Source organism: Balaenoptera musculus, chromosome 2 (genome assembly GCF_009873245.2).
Source record: "Balaenoptera musculus isolate JJ_BM4_2016_0621 chromosome 2, mBalMus1.pri.v3, whole genome shotgun sequence".
In the NCBI taxonomy this organism is placed as follows: domain Eukaryota; kingdom Metazoa; phylum Chordata; class Mammalia; order Artiodactyla; family Balaenopteridae; genus Balaenoptera; species Balaenoptera musculus.
Window position 1 is genome coordinate 166720135 of NC_045786.1, and position 23170 is coordinate 166743304.

The following is a 23170-nucleotide window of genomic DNA, read 5'->3' on the forward strand; positions in this document are numbered from 1 at the left end:
CAAAAAGAGCACAAAGTTCCCATACACGCTTCACCTGATCTCTTCTAAGGCTCACATCTCACGTCACCATGGGACATGTGTCAAAACCAAGAAATTAACCCTGGCACAGATTTACTAACATGGCTGCAGACTTCATTTGCATTTCATCGGGTTTTTGGCCAATGACCTCTGACTGTTCTAGGATGCAGTCCAGGATACCAAATTCCATTTGGCTTCCTTTTTTAAAAATTTTTACTTTTTGTCTTCCCATCACCTCATTCCAAAGCAGAAGGGCCTCCATTATTTGCAGATGCTCGAGGACGGGAACCACGCACTCTCCAAGTGAGAGGGGCTGTGCGGCAGGACAATTTGGAACAATTTCCCTTGATGCCCATTGGTAGAGGAGCCCTCCTGTTAGAAACTGACAGCAGAAGCCACAGTGAAGACCAAGTGGGAGCCGGGAGCAGGGACCAAGATGCATGCCAGAGGGCAACGGCCGTACAAAATCCCAGCGATGGCTCTTTCGCTCAGGCCCGTGGCGCCGGCAGGATGGGCAAGTGTCGCGGTCTTCGTACTGCCAGGAAGCTCCGTAGCCACCGACGAGACCAAAAGTGGCATGATAAACAGTACAAGAAAGCCCATTTGGGCACAGCCCTGAAGGCCAACCCTTTTGGAGGTGCTTCTCATGCCAAGGGAATTGTGCTTGAAAAAGTAGGGGTTGAAGCCAAACAGCCAAATTCTGCCATCAGGAAGTGTGTCAGGGTTCAACTAATCAAGAATGGCAAAAAAATCACCGCCTTTGTACCCAATGATGGTTGTTTGAATTTTATTGAGGAAAATGATGAAGTTCTGGTTGCTGGATTCGGTCGCAAAGGTCACGCTGTTGGTGACATTCCTGGAGTCCCCTTTAAGGTTGTCAAAGTAGCCAATGTCTCTCTTTTGGCCTTATACAAAGGCAAGAAGGAAAGACCAAGATCATAAGTTTTGATGATGAAAGCAGGATAGTAATAAATTTCCATATGCCAAAAAAAAAAAAAAAAAAAAAAAAATCCCAGCGATGGAAGCCTCAAACAAGTGGCCCCTCTTGATGCACGATTGGGAGAAGCAGAATGGAGAAAGGTCACTGCAGGAGCGGCTGGAGCCAGGGTTGGCGAGACAGTGACAGAAAAGGCCAAGGCCAAGTAGCTGAGTAATGTTCCCACCAGGGGGTTTCCACGAAAGATGATGAATCTCTCCTATTAAACATGTCACGGCTGGGCTTGGAAGCCACAGATGAAAACAGAGGTAAGATAATTACTTCCATAGCATGCCTGGTTGTGAAAAAAAAAAAAATCCATAGTCATAAAAATGAGTTAATCACCCAGCCAGGAGTAGGAGAGAGAGCTCTGTAAAGATTTAGAAACCGTATGTGTGTTTAATATAACTTTCACAGTGGGTTGGATTCCCCCAAAGGTGCGAAATTAAAATGAAGGAGACTGAATCTAGTTTTCCCACTGAGTCAGTGTTTTAACACTTGAAGTTTCTGACCCAAGATTTGATGTCTCTGTTGTAGAAATAAACATGTACACTGTGCTTAGTTACTATAGACGATGCCCGGCACACTATTCCATTATACGAATTAAAGCTTAAAATCAGCAACACCATGACCAATTCCATATTCACCTAAGGGGCAAAGGACCCCAGCAGGCAAAGTCCTGTCTTCCTTCAGAGGATATGCTTTATTTTTTTGGACAACTAATTAGGAGGGAGGGGCCTCCGTATCCCCGGCCATACGACTACAAGCATTCTTTGAGGGCATGTGGTATTACGCTGAGACTTTAGTCAATGGTCCTGAGATGCCTGGTGACTCCCTTCTTCCAGCTGTAAATTCCTTGTAGCAAACAAACGTTGTTCTTGCTGCAGTCAGATCCTTTGATCTTTGTCTGCAGAGCTACTCCACCAACTCAAAAACTCAGATGTATAGCACAGGGAACTATACTCAATATCTCGTAATAACTTATAATGGAAAAGAATCTAAAAAAGAATATATGTGTGTGTATATATATGTATGTATTATAATGGAATCGCTTTGCTGGACACCTGAAACTAACACAACATTGTAAATCAACTATATTTCAATAAAAATTTTTTAAAAAAGAAAAAAATAAATTTAAAGTAAGGTGTGTTAAGATGAAGAAAAAAAAAACCTCAGCTAGTGATTTCAACAATGTCGAACTCCAGGGCATGTGCAGTGGAACCTGATCCTGAATCTAGAAAGTTCCAAGTCTTTCTCACTCACAGTTCTGGATGCCGCTTAGGCTGAAGCAGAGTCTAGAACCTTGTTCTACCTTATCCCAGCATTTTAGGGGTAAGGGATTGCAGACACATCACTTCTCGCCTGAGGCGTCCTTCTCTCTCTCCTCCCAAAAGGTGAGGAAGTTTTCTTAAGATAACAGATCAGAAAAAGTATTACATGCATTATTAAAACAATGGCAGATTTTTTTAATTTGGGGAATAAATTATGCAAGAGGCAGACCCTTTCTGTTTTAAATCCTTCTCATGGAACGTGTTCTAGACTGAAGAGTACACATCCGTGCCTTTGTCAGCAGATTCTGGACCGAAATTTTCCTTTTCTTGGCAAGCCAGGGCCCTAGTTAGGAGCCTTCATTAACTGGGTTCATGTGCTGGTTTCTTAGACCTTTCCTCGAACCTGGGCATGGGACTCCCCTTCTCCTGATTCTGCTGTCCCCTCGCTGCAGTTTCCAATGCACTGTCAGTTGGGAAACCAGATCCCCAAACCTAAGAACAGTTTGTTAAACAAACCATCACAGTGGGGTTTTGATCTGGGGAGGGGTGTGGGAGCAAAGTGTCAGACGGGCCTCCTGTTACCTCCCTGCTGCCTGGATCTGTCCGGGGCCATCTCTCTACTCAGAACGCATTTTGGAATTTCCAAGATTTGCTTGGCCTGCCCTCACCCCTGAGACTGTGACCCAGGAGGTCTGGGGAGATGCTGGCAAAATTTATGAAGATGCTTCCCAGGTGATTTGATGCTCACACTGGATTGAGAGACACAATTGCCTTGAGTTCAACCCCTAAAAAAACCGGGCCTCCGTTCTGCCCGGAAGTCAGAATTTAACGAGTCGGCCTTAGCCACATGACATCTTTCTGCTTATAATCTCTTCAGACAAACCCTTTTCCCTCAGAAAAAGAACTTCCAAACCACACAATGTTTCATAGGCCAAAATAGAGATTTTTATTTCCAAACATAAAGTAGATACGTTTTAGAAAACATAAAGCAATAGCAAAACCGTCAAACCATCTTTGAGAACATGGCTATTTCCAACTTGAACAACAGAAAGGGGATGAAAACTTCACGTGACTTTAAAACACAGCACTGACAAGAAACTAGAGTCCCTCCCTCCCGAGCAGGGAAGGCAGGGAAGGCTCTCGGCCGGCTTTGGACTTGATATGAACCAAGATAATACACACATGTTCCAAGACAGTCATTTGGCTCCCACTCTGCTTGCCTTCCCAGAAAGCTTAACTTATGGCAAATGTGTGTTTTACAATCACAACTAATACGATGGGAGTGGATATGGTCCCTGTGTCTACTGTTTACATAATAGAACATTTTAAACAATGACAAAAATTTAGTTTGCTTTTGACAACAAAGCCCACGGACACAGCATCAACATACACACATACACACACACACACACACACACACACACACACACACACACACTCCACCATGCCCTCGCCTGGCTCACCGTGCATTAACCAGACCAGTCCAGCCAACATGAATAGCTAGCTGGTCAGTACTAGGTTAGTGTCACCAGGTTGTCAAGAGCAAAGATGGGCTGACTTGGCCTCTGTGGACTTGACTGACGGTAGATAGACTGCAGGGACGCAGTGATGCCTCCAGGTGGGGTTCTGAGGAAGTGTGGTGCCTTCTGGTTCCTGAGCCCTCCCTTTAGAGGGGTGACGAGACAAACTAACCGATCCACCAGGCTCACCTGCTTTGGGATGAGAGGGCTGGTCTTTTGGGCTTGAAATGGAGGGGAAAGTGGTCATTCCTCCAAAGCTGGAAACTTGCCATTTTTCCTGCTTCTGGTACCTTAGGTGCTCAACAAATTCTGTGAACATCACTAGTTTCTTTCTTCCTTCCTTTCTCCCTTCCTTCCTTTTTTCCTTCCTCCCTCCCTCCCTCCCTCTCTCTTTCTTGATTCTGGATGCATCTTTTAAAACTAGCCAATCCATTTATTGGTTAAAAATAGATTGTGTACATCAATAAACAGGTTATTTCTACCCTCACAATTATTGTGTTGAGCATGTATACATTCAAATCTTGCCTTAAACATTTTCTGAAAGAAAACATGAATGAATATAAATAAGCAAATGAAAAGAATAAAAGCTGACACTTCCTCAGTGGAGTCCTACAAAATCAAACATAAATGAAAAGAGAATGTAGAGCTAGTAATTGCACATTCACATATATTTAGATTATAAATGTTTTAAGAAATAGTGGTTGAGAGCAGAAAAATGTACAGAAACCAAGATATGTTTATCCGCAAGCTGTTAAATGATCATTTCCTGGGTTTTTAGCATCTTTGAACATCACTGGTTTATAAAACACACAGACACACAGAGCAAGAGAGAAATGGGCAAATTAGGACCCACTTAGCTAAGTCCTCCTCTAAGAGCAGGTTGTATGCCAGCCAGAGAAAAAGGGAGGGCATCGTTTCCAAACCAGCCTGAGGGAGTTTCCAGATGGCAGAGATCTCGGGGGTCAGCTGACCTTCCCTTTGTGTGAGAACAGCAGGGGAAACAACCAGTTGCTTCCATAAGAGGCATAAAATGCCGGAATCAGGGGAAACATCCTGGGTCCAGCATGGTCACCCTGAGGTTCCCAGAGATCACAGGCTGGTGATATCTGTTGCCCGGAAGCCCAGGGCTGGAAACAAGGCTGCGTAGCTGTGCTTCTGGGTGGAGATGAACACGTAGTACACATGCACACATGCACATATACGTGTACACAGACACACACACACACACACCACATTCACACAAAACATCCTCTGTCCACTTCTTCCTTGCCTGTAAAACTCTAGAACATGCAAGGCCACTGCCTCTGGAGAGAAATGCCTCTTTTTTTCTCCAGTGGAAGGAATCAGAACGGTTCTACAGGCAGCGACATCCCAAAGCCAACTCTGCCCTCAAGCTGCCCTGCAAGAGGAGGTCTATTTCTGTTTTTCCAGGGGATGGTAAGCACCCTGTGTCTGTCCCCCGGCACATCACCCTGGTGTTGTCAGCTCTCTGGGGGAGTGGGCATCAGAGAGAAGCCCTGCAGCCCCTCCTCTGGAACATTACCCTCAACTAGCTAACCGGCTGCCAAAGTAGCAGCAGCCCAGGCCTGCCAAGGAAAGAAAAGTAGCTGAGGCTGAAGTTCCACGGAGAGGCCTGGAGCCCATCATCCCGGGGTACAAGTCCCAAATCAACCACTCACTCACAAGCTGTTTGCTTTTAGGCAGGTTGCTAACCCTCTCTGTGCTCTGGTTTCAGCATCTGAAAACAAGACCATGATTCCATGGCGAGGGTTTTGGAAGGAGTCAGGGCCATCTGGCGGGTCCTCAGTTTGTTTCTTCCCTCCCATTTCCATCAGAATAGGAAGCGGGGCTGCCACCCTGTGCTCTGGTTGCTGAGCGTAGAAGTAAGCATTCCTGAAAGGAAGCCTGGGACCCTTGGGGAAACTGAGGTTGCTCTGTATGATTACTGTCCCCTGTCTGGGCAAGCTGGTTGGGTACCAACCTGTAAGCAGCTGTCACATTACCATGACAACCAAAAGGCAGGCATTGGAGGATGCTGAATTGGCTGACTGTTCTTTCAGGCTCTGGGTGCTCTGATTTAAGATCTGTTTATAAACCATGAGCTTTTGTCTTTTTAATTTCCTTTTAAAAATGAATTCCCCCTTTTGCTTACTTTGACGAATAGAAGGCCTTTCTCTTGTAATTGAAACCAAGGGAGAAATGATGATTTAAATCCTTTGAATCCGCTCCTCTGCCGGAGGCTCCCTCAGTCAGACGCTGGGAGCCACCCGTGGCTGTGTCCTCCCATGTTCCCTTTCCAGGCCTCAGCGGTTTGCTGGAAAATGGGGAGAAGGGGGGCAGCCTGGAAACGCTCAAGAGAGCCTCTCTTTCCAGGATTTGCACCCAGGAGTAACTCATGCTCCAAAAGAAATTAAAGCAACTATAAATTTCCTGGGCTGGATGCAGACACACAAGTGTTAAAAAGCTTATCCCTGAGCCTACACGGCCAGGACGGGGTGGCGCGTGGGGGGTTGCCCCTGCACACACTCTGGCCAAGAAGGGCACTTAATTTATTTTGGTTTATTTACCTGTTCCCAAGTCTTGCAAGAAGGTGGACCTAGAAGTGTCCTGAGTGTGGAGGGAATGGCTGTGACAGCTTGGGGAGGGAGAGGGACTTGAAAAACTCAGGGACCCCCGTCACCTGGGGAGGCAGGTGGGGGGCAGTGGTGGAAGGTCATTTTCACCCCTCAATGACGAACGCCCCCAAATTCTGCTGACAGAGCAGGAGACCAAGACACGGAGGGTCAGGATGACTGGGGCCGAGACACCTAAGTGCCACCCTAATCCACTCTACCCCTCCTTTTCGCTAAGAGATGCCCATTTTGTTGGAGGATGTGTTTCCAGACTCCTGAGAGATGCAGAGGAACCATGTGACACAGTTCTGACCAATGAGATGTCGACAGAAGTGTCTGGGTGGGGCTTCTGGGAAAGCTCCTGAAAAGTAGGGCCCATGTATTTAATGCTGGGCCTGTGCTCACAGCTCATGGCCTGACCACCTCTCCTCTTGCTGACCCAGACGGGTGACAATCCTACTGGGGTGAGAGAAGCAGGCAGAGCCGCCACTCCATTAGCTGAGTTCCCATGAGAGAGGGAATCAGGGTGCAATCCCGACTGGGCTGGGAACACAAGAGGCTTGCTGGGGGTCAGTGTGCTGCCACCAGTGAGAGACACTCAGGTAACAGACTTCAAAGGAAGCCGCTGGCATCTCAGGATCCACAGAGCAAGCAGGGACCTCTCCCCATCTCCCCACCGCCCCAGACGTGGCCACCCTGGGGGAGGGGTGTCCCTCATCAGGGGAGCGAGAGACAGCTAAGTAGGGTCACAGCAGCTTTGGTCAGGCTCACCTGTGTTTCTCCCTTCCTCCTCCCCTCCCCCTCCCCCTTCCTCTGTCTCTCTCCTCTCTCTCTCTCTGTCTGTCTCTGTCTCTGTCTCTGTCTCTCTCTCTCACACACACATACACACACACGCACGCACACACCCCTGGGCTGGGCAGTGATGTTCACACTTCTTACCATCTCTCTCACTCTGGGGGACAGAGGAAAAATAAACACACGAAGGTCCCACTGCGACACCCTTCTCAAAAGGCACGTTAAAGCTCTTCGAGGTTGGTGCTCAGGAAGCTAGAAAGTCATAAAAATCACAGTTGTCTGCACCCACTTTAAGCAAGAGATGACACTTGAAAAGCACCAGTGAATGATGGTTATATCATATCGGAACCGCATTTATGTGAAAGTAATGAAAATATCAATTCTCTTTTTTTTTAAAAAGTTATGCAAACAAGCTCTATGGCATCATTGTCAAAGTTTAAAAAATATACGCAGACACTCCCACCCACCAGCCCACACATTACACTTCTCCCCCGAGCCCACACGCAGGACACAACTGTGTTCACATCCTTCGAGCCTTTTCTTTCTGAAGTTACGGATGGGGGTGGGGGGATAGGGCGACAGCAAGCAGGGCGCCGCCTGGGAGTAGCGGTGACCAGGCTCAGCTCTGGCCTTGGCCACCTCTTGCTGTGTGGCTGTGGGTAAGTTGCTTCCCCTCTCTGGGCCGCTGCCTGCTCGCTGTGAAGTGGGAGAGTGGGAGAGGAGATGTTCAAAGGCCCTGGCCACAGCGCTGACCTTCTTGGGCTGGACCAACACAACCCAGTGGGCATCTGGGCTCAGCTGCCTGGGCCTGAGGTCTTCGTTTACACAGCCCCTGATTTTCCAGTAAAGCGATCGCCTGTGGAGAACGGCTTTGTGGCTTGGTTTCTGAATATCTGGAGACAAGTGTGCTTTCTGAGTCAGCGCTGAGAGCCCTTCTCGGTGACACTGTTTTCCTGCCCTGTGGATGTCCAGCTCTTCCTAGTTACAGGGCCGCCTGGGTCCCTGCACTGAGAGCTGTGCTGGGGCTGGGCTTGCGCTAGAAAGGACGGGTCCGTGTGCTCCAGAGAGCAGGGGGGAGCGGCACGTGCTGGGGGTCTGGACCCTCTTGGGTCTTCGGTTTCCCCTCTGTTTAAAGGTCTTTCTTGGCCTATAACCCTGTGATTTCCAAGGCCTCAGGCATCCCCTCTTGGTCTCCTATGCGTAGCTGAACAGACAAAATCAATTTGTAAAGAGTGGGAACTAAGCATTTTTTAAAAAAGGAAAATTTAGTGTTGATTTAGGGAAAATATGATCCAGTGATGAAGCACTTAGGAACCATTCCAGAATTCCTTGGGGAGGAAGGGATGTATTTCTAGCCTCAGGGCCCAGGTGGTTCATGGGCCCCACTGCCAAGCCCCTGCAGAGGGGCCCTGGTGGGGCGCCTGGCCCCTGGGTCCCTTGTGGGCACATCTGTGGGACACAGGACCCACCTCTCTCCAAAGTCCCTTCTGGGAGGAGGAGGGAGAGTCCTTCAGACAGGCTGAGCTCCACAGCGGACCTCCACTCTCTACCTTGGACCCTCGATCTCTGGTCCCTGGCGTGGCAGATGCTGCCCTCTGTCCCTTCAGCCTGAGTCGCAGATGATGAAAAACTCAGCTTAAGAGCAACGGAGGTAACGCATCGTCCCCGGCACTGTCAGGTGGGGGCTACACACAGAATGTGCTCATCATTCTCTGCGTGGAAAGCTTAACGATAAGCTTCCTCTCCTTCATTTTCTCCCTGAACAGAGCGGAGAACACGTGGCATGATCTAACCATTCCCTGAAGACGCACTGTCCCGACCATGGCCCTTCATCACTGGTCTGGGCTATTCGGGCTCCTTGAGGTCCCCGTTCTGCTGTGCTTTCTTACTTCTGGGTCTGCTTGTTGGAGTTCATCGTTTCCTCCCTTAATTTCACTCCATCACTTGTCACTTGTCATTGCTGCCATTGAGCCTGCCTGGGGTCAGCACCCTTCCTGCTTCTAATCCACAGTATCTAATCTGCTGTCATTCTAAAAACCAGACAAGCGTGGTTGTCCTCATTGTACCTAAAGCAAGAGTCACTGGGCTCTGAGTGAGGGCCTGTGTTGTTCTTCTATGCTGACATCTCAGAGTCCTCTTCATGAACATCTGGGTGTAGGGCTTGGCTTCTGGATAGGAGGTGGCCGTGAAAGCGACCTGTTATTGTTCCTGCTTTCCAGGGCTGACTGCAGACCAAGGCCAAAATGCCACAAGATCCCACTGGACAAAAACACTGCTGGGAATTTTCCCAAAGACAAATAGAGGTCATATATGAAATCATACATACTGAGCATTTACATAGAGAGCATATAAAAGTGCTGTGCATTATTCCCTAGTCCCACATAGTACATGTTTAGTATAAATAGACTAAGACAACACTGTAGAAAAAGTAATTTTGTTCTGGGAACATCAATACAGTCTTTACATGGATGCAGCCCGGCAGGCTCTGGCCTGCCCCTCTTTCCAGTTTCCCCAGCATCCTCCGGAGGAGCCTGGGGCACATGGAAGTTTGGAGAAGAAAGTCTCCCGAGCGCCGCCGGGGGGGCTAGGTGGGCGGGGGGCCGTCGTAGCGGAGCATGAGCGTGAAGGAGCGGGCAAAGTTGTTGGCCAGCGTGCAGCTGCGGTCCTCTTCCCTGACGGGAAGCAGGAAGAGCAGCAGCAGGAAGAGAAGCAGCAGCAGCTGCAGGGGGAGCGCCACGCAGCACACCTTCCGGCAGAGGGAGCCGAGCCCTCGCCACCGCTGGGTCTGCAGAACCAAAGCAGGAGATGTGAGTGGGCTCCGGATGAGAGTGGGCTCGGGAGGAGAGGGCTGGGATGACCCAGGGGCAGCAGTGGCTCCGGGTGGGCTCTCCAACCGCATCGGCCTCAGTTTTCCCATCTGTGAAGTGGGACTAATGTCAGTTCTGCCGGCAACAAAGATCTCTAGTTTTCTCAAACCACTCAGAAAGGAAGAGGATAAAAAAGTTACAGGCTTTGTCCATGATTACATAAATCTTTGCCAGGTTATAAGGGTCCTGGGTGTGAATCTTAAGAAGGTCACTCAATCTCGCTAAACTTCAGATTTCCATCTATAAATAGGGGGAATAATGGCACCTACCTGATAGAGTTGTTGTGAGGATTCAATGAGACAGAGCCTGGCACACAGTAGGTACTCAAAGCTGCCGCCGTTATTATTATGCGTCATTACTATGATCACCATCTTTGGTGCATGTGTTTGGCCAATGGGATGAAGCTACCATCTGTGGGATTATGACTAAAGACCTCTAAGTCAGAATCCCGCACAGGCAGAACCATATAGCGGCACTGCAGGGCCCCAGTTGGCCTCGGATAGCCAGTTCCCCTCTGGCCCCGCCACGTGCCCCAGTGTGGAGCCCCCCTCTTCCCAGGAAACAGGGGTGCTGGTGGAAAGGGGGCTGCCCTCTCACCCATTACAAGACACATTACAAGACACATTCATGGGGAATGTAAACCATTTGAAGATGACCTACTTCTGGGTCAGGGTTTCATAAGTAGCAGAGCAGCTCCCTTGCTGCAATCTACTGAACATCAGCCCTTGACACAGGGTTTGAAAAAATAACAATAAAAGAAAACAAAAATTATCACCTTCTAAATCATGGTCACCACCGTCACCACCATAATCACCATTATCAGCATCATCACCACCATGTTCATCACTGTGTTCTTCATCATCACTTTCTTCATCTCCTCCTCCTCTTCCTCTTTCTTCTTCTTTTCCTCCCTCTCCTTGTTCCTCATCAACATCATCATCAACACCCTCAGTATCACCTGAAGGCCAATCTCACAAGTCCAAATGTCTAATGGGTTTCTTTGCTGCGATGTCCATGAAAGCAGCCAAAGGACATTTCCTAAATTCTAGAGGGACTGGCTGAGTTGCAACTTCATGGGAGTGCAGAGCCAAGAGCTGGCCACCCAGTAAAGTGGAGGCCCCACAGTCAAGGTACAGCATGGTGCAGGGCAGGGGCCCAGTTCTCAGGAGCTTGGCCGACTGGGCTCCAGTGAAGACTCTGTCGCACACTAGCTATGTCAATAACTTCTCTAAGCCTCAGTTTCCTTCTCTGCAAAATGGGGATAAAACACCTATCCCTATTTTCCAGGTTGTGGTGAGGACTCAAAGCAAAGTACATTTACACACCAATTAAAAAGTATATATGCTCTTGGGACTTCCCTGGTGTTCCAGTGGGTAAGACTCCATGCTCCCAATGCAGGGGGCCTGGGTTTGATCCCTGGTCGGAGAACTAGATCCCGCATGCCGCAACTAAGATCCCGTGTGCTGCAACTAAGAGTCCACATGCCACATCTAAGAGTCCACATGCCACAACTAAGAAGCCTGCATGCCGCGACGAAGATCCCGCGTGCCGCAACTAAGACCTGGCGCAGCCAAAGTAAATAAATAAATACACAAATAAATTTTTTTTAAAAAAAGTATATATGCTCTTATTACTAGTACTATTATTATAGAATATACCTACTGGCTCCCTGAAGAACCAAAGGTTCACTTTCCAGGGTACCAAGTCAAGTGATGATAATGATAGTGATAATGATGATGATGAGGATGGTGATGACAGTAATGATGATGATGATAATGATACTGATGATGATGGTGAGGATGAGGATGAGGATGATAGTGATGATGATGCTGGTAAGGATGATAATAATAATGATGATGATGATGATAGTGATGATGATGGTGGTAAGGATGATAATAATAATGATGAGGATGATGATAGTGATGATGATGATGGTGAGGATGAGGATGATGATAGTGATGATGATGATGGTGAGGATGAGGATGATGATAGTGATGATGATGGTGGTAAGGATGATAATAATAATGATGATGATGATAGTGATGATGATGATGATGGTGAGGATGAGGATGATGATAGTGATGATGATGGTGAGGATGAAGATGAGGATGATAGTGGTGATGATGATGGTAAGGATGATTATAATGATAGTGGTGATAATAGTGATGATGATGGTGGTGAGGATGAGGATGAGGATGATAGTGATGATGATGGTGAGGATGAGGATGAGGATGATAGTGATGATGATGCTGGTAAGGATGATTGATTATAATGATAGTGGTGATAATAGTGATGATGATGATGGTGAGGATGAGGATGAGGATGATAGTGGTGATGATGGTGAGGATGAAGATGAGGATGATAGTGATGATGATGATGGTAAGGATGATTATAATGATAGTGGTGATAATAGTGATGATGATGGTGGTGAGGATGAGGATGATGATAGTGGTGATAATAGTGATGATGATGATGGTAAGGATGATTATAATGATAGTGGTGATAATAGTGATGATGATGGTGGTGAGGATGAGGACGATGATAGTGATGATGACGGCGGTGGGGCTGATGCTGAGAGGAACTATGCAGGTGTTTCTGCGAGGTTCTGACCTGAGCACTTCTCTCTCTCTACCTCTCATACCTGAGTCATCTCACCCACTCTCCTGCCCCAACTATCTCCTCCAGGTTGATAACACTTGACCCTATGCCTCCAACTTCAGGTGTTCTCATTCACCAAAGGCCCTAGACACTGACTTTGTAAAAACAGACTTCTTATAACCCACACAATGGAGAAGCACTGCTGGCTGCATTTATCTCAGCAGTGACTTCAGGAGTGTGTGTGTGTGTGTGTGTGTGTGTGTGATAAGTCATTTAAATAGCTGAACGATGTCCACAGAGGAGACAGGATCTTCCCACAGTTGCCAGGCTGGGTCAGACCTGGCTGCCACGTGCTCTTACCCACCTACTCGACTCATGTAGCAATGCCTCAGTCTCTGGGGGCTCTAAGTTGACCCGTTGACACTTCATGTTGACTTTGCCCGATTCCAAATCTCTGACCCACCCAGGAGAGGGAAAGAGGGTAAGGCAACATGTAGGCCCCCCCTAGCCTGGGTTCACACCACAACTGAAAACCTGTAATTAAAGGTATCCCAAATGGAGATCTGTGTCTAAGGGTCCTGTCTGCTTCTCCTTTCTCAGAGCTAATACTTTGCTTATTTAACTGAGGAGTTGTGCCTTGGCCACGATCCGCTGGGGAAAACAACTCTGAAGGTCCAAAGCATGTTTGCATTTACAAGTGTTGACAAGGGGTGATCTTTTTCAAGGAGTCCTGCTGCCTGCCCCATGTCTATTCACACAGAGCTCACATCTTCATTTTGAGGTACCTGAATTCTAAAATGCCCTTTAAAATAGAAGACACACTTTAATACGATTCTCAAATGCTTAGAAAACAAACGTGCGCGCATGTGCACACACACACAAATAGGAATGAACTACTGTCTAAGAAGCCAACAAAGAAATTGACAGTCTCAGTTCTTCCCAGATCTGGGAGCTTCTCTGTGCCTCAGTTTCCCCATAGAAAGTACTACGTGTGTTCTGCCCTGTTAGACCTATCCAAAGAGAGAAGGGGCTTCCTCGGGAAGTGATAAGCTCCCCATTCCTTAGGGTGTGGAAGCAGAGCGTTGATAGCACATGGTGGTGGGGAGAAAACAGGTGATGTTGCGGAGGGTGATTAACTGCTTGAGTTCTCCAATATCTCCCACGAACCTGAGACTCTGCAGTTTTGAGGAGTTCAGGCAAGATGAGTTTATCACAGTAAATGTGATTTAATCTTCTGCCATTGATGAAAAAGGATGTGAGGGAAAGAAAAGGCTTGGAGTCCTGGGTTCTAACCCTGGCCCTGTCACTTCCCAGCTGTGTGGCCTAGGACAGGTCACTCAGCCTCTCTGAGCCTCAGTGCCTCCATCTGTCAAGGCAAAGGGAGACTGACACCTGCCTGCCAGAGTCATAAGGATAAATAGGGCAATGCAGGTTACGCTCAACATGCAAATGATGAGCCAAGATGCCAATGGTCCTTGGCAAATACTCATTCCTTTACTCCTCCAACTGCCCAGGGCAGATGGGCAGCTTCTACTAGACCCCTAAGCTTCCCCCTGCACCCGGGGTGCCAAGAATCAGACACTATCCACCTCCTCAGCCCCATCAGAAAGGAAGACACTGCTCTCCCTAAACGCCATCTCTTGGCCCCTTAAAGGCCCTCACATCCTCCTGCCACAGGGCCTTTGCACAGGTTATCCCTCCTGCTGGAAGACCCATTTCCCTCCTTTCTCCAGTGCATCTGGTTATCTCCTACTGATCATTCTAATCTCAACTTGTGAGTCTCTTCCTCGGGGGAACCTTCCCTGCCTCTAAACCAAAAAAAGGCCCATTACACATTCTCATGACACCAATACCTTTCCTCTGGGTTACCACTTAAAGTCTGTGTTCCCCTTGGCTCCCTGGAGGCAGGGTCTACATTAGTTCGGTTCATTGCTGTATCCTCAGCAATGTGCAATAAATATCTACTGAAAGAATGAAACAATGAATAAAAGGCTCTTTCCCTTCCTGTGCACCTGGCCACCTGCTCCTCCCTCGGTGCCTGTGGTGTGACCACGCAGACACTCACTGACCTGTCTGTGAACTGTCCACGCCGTCCCGATGGCTCCCCCAGAACATCTGGGCTCCACACATTAATGAACAACACTGAGCACGCCCCAGCCCCGCGCTCAGCTCGTCTCCTCACTCACGGGCTTCCTGAGCTCCTGCCCAGCTCTGGGAGGTACCCTGTGCCCATTTCTCAGAGGGAGAAACTGAGCCCACAGGAAATAACTGGCCCAAGGTCACACGGACAGGCTCAAATTGCCAGCACAGCTCCACAGCCAGCGTCTTCCCACCATCCCATGTGGCATTTCTCATAAGAAACAGCAGCAACAATGACAAAAGTCCCCCTGGGCCTCTGTTGAAGCTGGTCCCACCCTGACCCGGGGTCCTGGGTATGGAAGTCCCACGGCAACACCACTTGGGCTTGCAGGGTCTTTCCCAGGAGCTAGTTCGGTCTCATTCTCCAGCACAAAGATGCTTCCAGGCCAGCACCAAGAGCTCAAGGTGATGGGCAGGGGCCAGCTTTTCTCTGGCTATTCAGGATGGACCAGCACCAATGCCCCTCACTAGACTCTCACTTAATGAGTTCAGTCCCTGAAGGTCCCTCTGATAGATGCCAAGCCACATGCTGGCTGGCTTGCTCCCACTGGCTTTCCTCGAGAACCCCCAGCAGGGGGCTGCGTCTCCTTGACTGCTACAGGGAGTCTCAGGACATCACAGATCTTGGGCTGGGCCCTGCTCACAGCACCTTGAATATCTTCGTCACTAAGTTCTTGGTGCCTAAGCACTGCGTTAGAGCCCACACTCACTCCCCAGGCATGCTCAGAGGCGGCGGAGAGCTCCCACCCAGGCGCAGAAGGGCAGAGGCTGGGGTGGGGCGGGGTTAATGTTATCTCCTCGCTGGGCCAGCCCTGCGTGCGATGGTCAGGCTACAGAACTGTGTTTTTCCAGCCCCCTGGCTTGGTTTTGGGGAGGATGAAGATGAGACGGTCTGAGCTGGCTTTTTGGAGGTGGTTTGGTGATTGATGGGAAGAACCTCTGGATGAAATGATCGGACTGAGGGGTGACCTTATTATTACTCAAGAGAGGACAGAGCCCCATTCAGCAGCAGATGTATGGACACAAGGCCCCCTCCCCTTCCCTTCCTTCCCTCATCTTTGCTCATCTGAGATCCATCCATGACCAGGCTCTTTTGAGTCTAGGACAGAACCAAGGTCAGTGAGGGTCTAGGGTGACCCAGAGGCATCCAGCTTGGAAGACTGGGTAGTGAGGATGCTTTGCTGATAGGGGGACCGGGGTTTGGCTGGACACAGGGAATACAGGGAGGTCAGCTTTAGACACGCTGAGTCGAGGAGTCTCCCGGGTAAACATCCCACAGGCTTGGGCCTTGGGACTGAAGCTAGAAGGAGACCCAGACCAGCGATGGACCAGAGAGAGAGAGAGGCCTAGAGTCGGGGAACAAAGGCACGGCAGGAAGGAACTGCTGGGGAGTGAGTGAGTCGTGAGAGGGAAAGAGGCCCTGGAGAACCCGGTGGATGTGACCATGTAAGAAAGAGGCGCTGTATTTCCACGGTCTCTGAGCAGTTGGTTCTTATTAATTATAAAAGAAATGAGAGCAGTTTCACAGGCGAGAAATTTGGCAGTCACCACCTTCATCACGTGATCAGAATCAGCATCACCAGTATGGGGGTGTATCAATATCACATGTCTCCCAATAAGATGCACTAAGAACACAGCATCACTTGTGGGATATGCTTTCCAGAAATGCAGAGCGGGGAAACCCAAAGTGAGGGACATTCTACAGAATATCTGGCCTGTACTCAAGAAGGTCAAGGTCAAGAAAAACTGAGGACTGGTCCCAGCTTAGAGGAAACTAAAGAGGTGTGATGACTGAATGTAATATGCGATCCTAGGTTGGAGCCTGGACTGCGGAAAAAGGCTATAAAAGACTGTAAACGGTACATCCCTACAATGGAATGTTATTCCGTGTAAAAGGAAATGAAATATCAGCCACAAAAAGGCATGGAGTAAACTCAAGTGCCTGTTGCTAAGTGAAAGATGTAACAAGATCAGTGGTTGCTGGGGCTCTGGGAGAGGGGAGGGGGATAAAGAGGAAGAGCTGGGAGAAGGTTTAAGGCAGTGTCACCATTCTGTATGGCACGGCAATGTCATCACACATTTGTCAAAACCCATAGAACGTGCAACACAAAAAGTGAGCCCTAATGTTAACTATGAACTCTGGTTAATAGTGATGATTTTTTTTAAAAGCATAGCTATTGAATGAATAATGAAGTGAACTAACAAATGAAAAGAAAAAAAAAAGCATAGCTATTGTGAGAGAAAGTTATTGCCTAACGTGGAAAACTCACTAAGAGATTTAGTGAGTTCTGAGATTTGGTCTTACAATATTTCTTCTGCTCTACCATGCTGAATGTAAGGTGCAGCACTATCTTACACACCGCTAAGAAAGAAAAAGACCCTACAACCAAGACGGAGCGTCTGATTGGAGATCCCACGTAATGCCGGGGCCACACGGGGCTATGCCTTCAGGGTCAAGGGAACCGAGGGTTAATCCAGTTCCACCGAAAGGGGAAGCAAGGAAATCCCAGGTCTTATCTTGGCACTGGGTGCAGGCAGGAAATAAAAGTCTACCCTGAGAATTTGAACCTCAGTCCAGAGCTCCCAGAGGTGGGTCATCTAAATTGACACAATCAGTGTGGTCCAATGGAATACAAAACTCAACCTCCAAGGAGAGATTTTAATTTAAAGAAATCTCAGGTGGAAAGTGTCCCGGGTGGCGGAAAAAAGTAAGTCCCAGTCTTCGCTGGAAAAACTAGATTGTAATAGGTCACCCCCATTCCAGAGAGGTGAAAATGTGAGTAATTACGAGTCTAAAACCTGTGAAATATGGGCAAGTGAATAAAGTGCCACTCTTGAGTCTCTCACCATCTGGACCCATCTCGCAGAGGCCACAGCATGGGAAGCCCAGGAGGAATCTGCCCTCCACGCCTGCACACGGGCGTGTGGCGCTGCCTAGTTCACGCCGGCAAAGGCAAGCATTGGCAAATCTGCTCCTCAGCTAACAGGCTGTCTCAGGTAGGACCGCTTCCCTGCACCGATGCAGGAATTTAGTCGACTCACAGCCCAACAGCAGCTCGAAAAGCAATGACATTTCATGTGTTTGATTGCTTCAAGCAGACATATCCGGTGGCACTGAGCTGGCAAGTGTGTAGGCAGCTGCAAATTTAATAAATCTTAATTATTCTGTTTATATAAACAAGCAGGCTGAAGCCACTGACGTAGCTGGAGCTTTCAGTGGCTTGGTGCGCGGAGAGAAAAAAAGTGTGGAGAGCCAACTGTTCATAAATAATTAGCTTTGGGGCAGGGTTTTGTTTTTTTTTTTTTCCCCCTTCCCTTTGGACTAAAAATAGTATATGGAATGTTTTTAAGTTGGCAAGATTACAACCTCGGAAAACAGCACCTATTTTCTACCTGTCAGACCTGCGTGTGTATGTGCAGACCTGCGTGTGTATGTGCAGACCTGCGTGTGTATGAGCAGACATGCGTGTGTATGTGCAGACCTGCGTGTGTATGAACAGACCTGCGTGTGTATGAGCAGACCTGCGTGTGTATGAGCAGACCTGTGTGTGTATGAGCAGACATGCGTTTGTATGTGCAGACCTGCGTGTGTGTGAGCAGACATGCGTTTGTATGTGCAGACCTGCGTGTGTATGTGCAGAACCCTGCACACGCATGTGCGCACCCCTCCCAGCCAAACAACACCAGAGCCGCACCAGCGGGAGGATCCCCCCTACTGCTCCCCCCAGAAGTGGCATTATCCCTCTGCCATCAGGAAGGGAAGCAGAGGCAGTGACTGCAGACCTCTCCTCGGTCCTCATTTACATGGCAATTAAGAAAAAAAAAACCAAAAAACAAAACGGTCATGAAGAACCTAGGGGCAAGACGGGAATAAAGACGCAGACCTACTAGAGAATGGACTTGAGGACCCGGGGAGGGGGAAGGGGAAGCTGGGACAAAGTGAGAGAGTGGCATGGACATATGTACACTACCAAATGTAAAACAGATAGCTAGTGGGAAGCAGGCGCATAGCACAGGGAGATCAGCTCGGTGCTTTGTGACCACCTAGAGGGGTGGGATAGGGAGGGTGGGAGGGAGGGAGACGCAAGAGGGAGGAGATATGGGGCTATATGTATATATATAACTGATTCACTTTGTTGTAAAGCAGAAACTAACACACCATTGTAAAGCAATTATACTCCAATAAAGACGTTTAAAAAAATAATAAAATAAATAAATATTTTTTTAAAAAAAAAAAGAATCTGCTGGTTTACAATAAGAACGATTAGTTCAGCGGACCCGCATTTTATTCCTTGGAAAACCCTGGTTAAGTGACTCGCCAACGGTCACACACACTAATGGTGGATGCTGGACTCAGATCCAGAGCGTTCGGCAGCAGTTCTCAAAGTCTGGTCCCCAGGCCAGCAGCATCATCAGCTGGGAGCTCGATGGAAACGCGGATCCTAGGGCCCCCCCCAGACCTAATGCATCAGAAACTCTGGATGTGGGACCCAGAAACCTGTGCTGAAACAAGCTCATATAAAGGAGCACCAGACGGCCTCTGTAGATTGGCTTCCGAGCTGCTTGCTTCTTCACAGGGGGCCCATGAGCTCAAAAGCCAGCCAGAACCAAACTCAAACTTTCACACATCCATTTGTTTTTACATGAAGCCTGAATAAGCAGATTTTTTTTAGCCATTTAGAGCCTGCCTGCTTTGCATATCCCACGAAACTGTGCCCAACGTGGGACAGCCATAGATAAGATCAACCCTGTAGCTGTAAAGACCTCAAGCCACTGCTGTCCTCCGGCGGTCCCTGGCCAGAGACTCGACATCGGGCGGGCAACACCAGCTGTGGGTGTGAGCCTCTCTCCCAAACCCCTCCACCCAGTCCTCCCCGAGCAGGCCTTTGTTCTGGTGAGCTATCCCAAGTACCTAAAACAGTGCTTGGTACAAAGTCAGTGCTCAGTACATATCTGTGAAATGAACGAATGAATGAACGAATGAGGAGCCGGCCAATGAACATAGGGTTGTGAACACTCCACATGAACCCGGTTTCAGGCTGCCAGGGTCCTGAGTCTGCACTGGAGGGCCAGTGTCAGCCAGCCAGGCGTCCCCCTACTCAAAAACACCACAGGACCCAGACATGACTGCCCCTGGACTCTGGCCTGGGAGCTACATAGATGGGGGCTCCCAACCAGAGTGGCTTCAGGAGCAGGAGCTGGAGACAGCCTGGACGCCGGGCCCTGGGCCCCCCTGCGCCACCAGGAGTCACAGGCTGGGCTGTGTGGGCCACCCTGCCTTCCTGATCTGCTCCCCTACTTCATGAGGAGGCCCTCTGTTCTTCTAAATTAGGGGGGAAACCAGGGCTTCCGGGTCTCCTCTAAAGAACGAACCACAGTTCACATGATCTTCAAAATTCGTTCATGAAGTAAATAAAGTCGGCACTGATGGTTCCATTTTACAGATGGGGAAAGTAAGCCCCAAGAGTCAAAGCAACTTGCCCAAGGCCGCAAAGCTGGTGGACGCCAGGCCCAGAGCACAGCATTGGTCTTGTGACTGCCCCAGCCGGTCCCGGGGACACCTGATGTCCCACAGATGGAGACATGAACACCAAGCTGGAGACCAAGAAGTCCAGGTGGACGGAGCCCCTGGGAACACAGACTGCAGGGCCCGAGAGATCTCGTGGCCCCGGGGCTCTTTGGAGCAGAGAGTGCTGCAGGCTCACGTCATGTGCCAACGCTTGTCAGGACAACAAGCGTGCTCTCAGAAAAGGTGGCACTGGGGACACCAATTTACACTGGGCTCTTCCAGAAGTGGGGAGAGCCTCCAGCCCCCAGGAATACTTTCTCCAAGGCACAGTGTGGATGGTTAAGTGTGGGCTTAGGAGGCAGAGGCCAGAGGCCACTCAGGAGCCATGTGCCTTGACTGGACATGTCACTCCGATCTTGCCTTTCCTTGTTTTCCTCATGCTTAACATGGCGGTAACGATGCCTGCTGGGTGCCTAGGGGACAGTTAAGTGAAACGCCCTCACCGCGATTTGGCACAGAACCTGGCACACACTGGATGGTCAACACGTAGCATCTAGAGTAATAATTCTTATTCCTCATTATTACTATGATTATTGCTGTTACTGTCGTTGCTTTGGCCTGCAAGTCCTGCGGGAGGGGCTCTGAGCGCTTCACCCCTTCCTCTTTTGTCCCCCCCGGATGCCCGTCTACTACTCAGGTGGCCGCGAGGTCCAGTGACCCGGAATGGTCCAGGTTTCCTGGGACCGTCCCAGTTTACGACTGCTGTCACAGCAGTGTCCTTGCTCACTCCTCCCATGTCCTGTCACAGCTGAGAACACTGTGCATCCCTGAGAGCAAGGACCCCCGGGGCCCAGCACAGTGCAACCCAGAGCCGATTCCCCAGAAACGTCCCTCAGACCTCATGGAACCTTCCAGAAAGCCCAGGGGTCCTGCCCCAGCGTCACAGGCCCGCCAACCCTCCAAACGCCCTGCCCTCTAGCTGTGTGGAAGAGATGGCAGACACGGTACCTTTTGGAATCCAGTCGGCTCCCCCCCTGGAGAACTCTGCGTCTGTTATTTTAGGGAAGGAGAGGAAAAGGGGGAAAAAAAAAAAGAAGTTAAGTGAGTGAAACTTAAATCCCAGCAGAGCCTGTAATGGAATATTCATTTTGTCAGGGGAGTGTTTCTTTAAAACTTCTGGTCGTCTGGACCGGCTGAAGCAGCAGGTGATTCAATTTAATGAGCTTTTTAACGCGCATGGGGCCCAGGTGGGATCCTGTCTGGGAAGGCCTGGGCCAAGGCCACGGGCATGCTGACCTGGCTGGGGCTGGGGTGACACCTAGTGGCCGACAGGGCTGTTTCAGGGCCGGAAAAGCTGCAGCCCCAGAGCTCGGAGTCTGGGGTCTGAGGGCCTAAAGGGCTCCAGGAGGCCACCCACCCTGTCCTTGGATTAACCTCCGTGCCTCAGTTTCCCTATCAGTTCTCAGGGAATAATAACAGTACCTCCATTATAAGGCCATAATGAGGACATAGCATTTAATAAAGGCTGTTATGAGTCTAGCTATTATTATTGTTTTGTGTGCGACCTGGGGGCGCCTGGGGGGAAGGTGCTTCCTCAGTGTCACAAAGCAGGTTAGTGGAGGAGGGGGCCTAGACCGCAGCTCCCACTCCAGCGTTCCCTCTGTCACGCCTCCAACACCAGGGTGTGTTTGGTGCTGGCTTTGCCCCTTCCTAGCCATGTGAACTTGGGTGAGCTCTTTAACTCCTCAGAGTCTCAGCCCCACTCTGAAGGCTCGAGATGCAATTACTCTGGCAGAGGGCTGCTGTAAGCACCGAATGGGACGATGCACGTAACGGTTTCAGGTTGGTAAGTAGCAAAGCTGTTGTTATTGGAGCTCCAGCCTCACTGGGTGACAGGAGGGCCAAATGACAAATTGCAAGTCAAGCGCCTAGCACCCATGAGTCTCCGTCTCCTCTCTCTGAGTGGTCCCCTCAGCCTGGTCTGTGGAGGCATGGGGCAGAGTGGATGCGGGCCCAGCTATGTCTCCCCAGGGCCTGGGACCTGTGCATCCTTAGCACCTACCAGCAGGTGGCCGGAGTCCTTTAGTTTGGACTTGTAGAGCATCCACCGGTAGCGCAGATCCTCCAGCTTTTCTGAGGACCCCCCTGCTGGCCTGAGACGAAGGACGTTTTCAAAGAGACGTTGACCTTCTGGTAACCGAGCCTCCAGCTCCTAGAGGGAGAAAGACAGGGTCATGTGTGCCTTCCAAATGGCCGAGGAGGTCCCACCTGGTTGGTGAGGAGGAGCCAATCAAATTTCACTTGAGAGGCAGCCAACAGAATAAGGCCCTGTGTGATAAACTTGGGAGGTTGACCTCTATACTGAAATGTTTTCACTGGGGGAAGACAAGGTCATATTGAGGATTCTGAACGGTCACTCTGGCTACAGAATGAGCCATGACTGAGATGAGGACCCAACAGGAAGGAGGGAGGCCAGCTTGGAGGCTATTGTCATCGTCAAGGTCAAAAATGATAAACGCCTAGATGAAGACAGTGGTAGTGAGGAAACAAACAGCAAAAACCCAGGAGATGGAATCAAGAAGGGCTTGGCGACTAATTCGATGTGGGAGAAGGAGAAAGACTTGTGGTAGATGGATTATCCCTCCAGCCCCCTGCCATATCCACGCCTTTTGCAATATGACTTTGCAATATTTCCCATCAAGAGGTGGAGTCTATTTTCTCTGCCCTTGAACCTGAGCCGGCCTTGTGACTTTCTCTGTCCAGCAGAATGCAGGGGAAACGATGTGGTGCCGGTTTCTAGCCTAGGCCTGAAGAGGCCTTGCAGGCTCCCACGCGCTCTCGCAGACCCTGCCTCTGCTCTGGGGA

At 49.4% G+C, this 23170-nt stretch overlaps 2 protein-coding genes across 5 annotated transcripts in view; one reads left to right on the forward strand and one right to left on the reverse strand.

The window, feature by feature from the left end:
• The first annotated feature begins 497 nt into the window (after positions 1-497).
• Positions 498-1028, forward strand: LOC118890382 (40S ribosomal protein S23-like). Its single transcript, XM_036843180.1, has one exon. It carries the CDS (start codon positions 529-531, stop codon positions 958-960), a length of 432 nt encoding a protein of 143 aa, XP_036699075.1. The 5' UTR covers positions 498-528; the 3' UTR covers positions 961-1028.
• A 2166-nt stretch (positions 1029-3194) lies between these two features.
• Positions 3195-23170, reverse strand: part of SYNE3 (spectrin repeat containing nuclear envelope family member 3) — a 96357-nt gene continuing 76381 nt past the window's right edge. For 3 of the 4 annotated variants that reach the window (XM_036843035.1, XM_036843031.1, XM_036843034.1), the window contains 3 exons: positions 22368-22517; positions 21314-21355; positions 9777-9977 (listed from right to left, as the gene is read on the reverse strand). In XM_036843035.1, the coding sequence (XP_036698930.1) occupies positions 9777-9977; positions 21314-21355; positions 22368-22517 (393 nt within the window). Of the gene's footprint in view, positions 9978-21313; positions 21356-22367; positions 22518-23170 lie in introns of all 4 variants that reach the window. The other variant, XM_036843033.1, reaches the window with a different exon arrangement.

What these genes read in the sequence shown, in the direction of transcription:
- LOC118890382 (XM_036843180.1), top strand. Translation starts at nt 529, where the DNA reads ATGGGCAAGTGTCGCGGTCTTCGTACTGCCAGGAAGCTCCGTAGCCAC.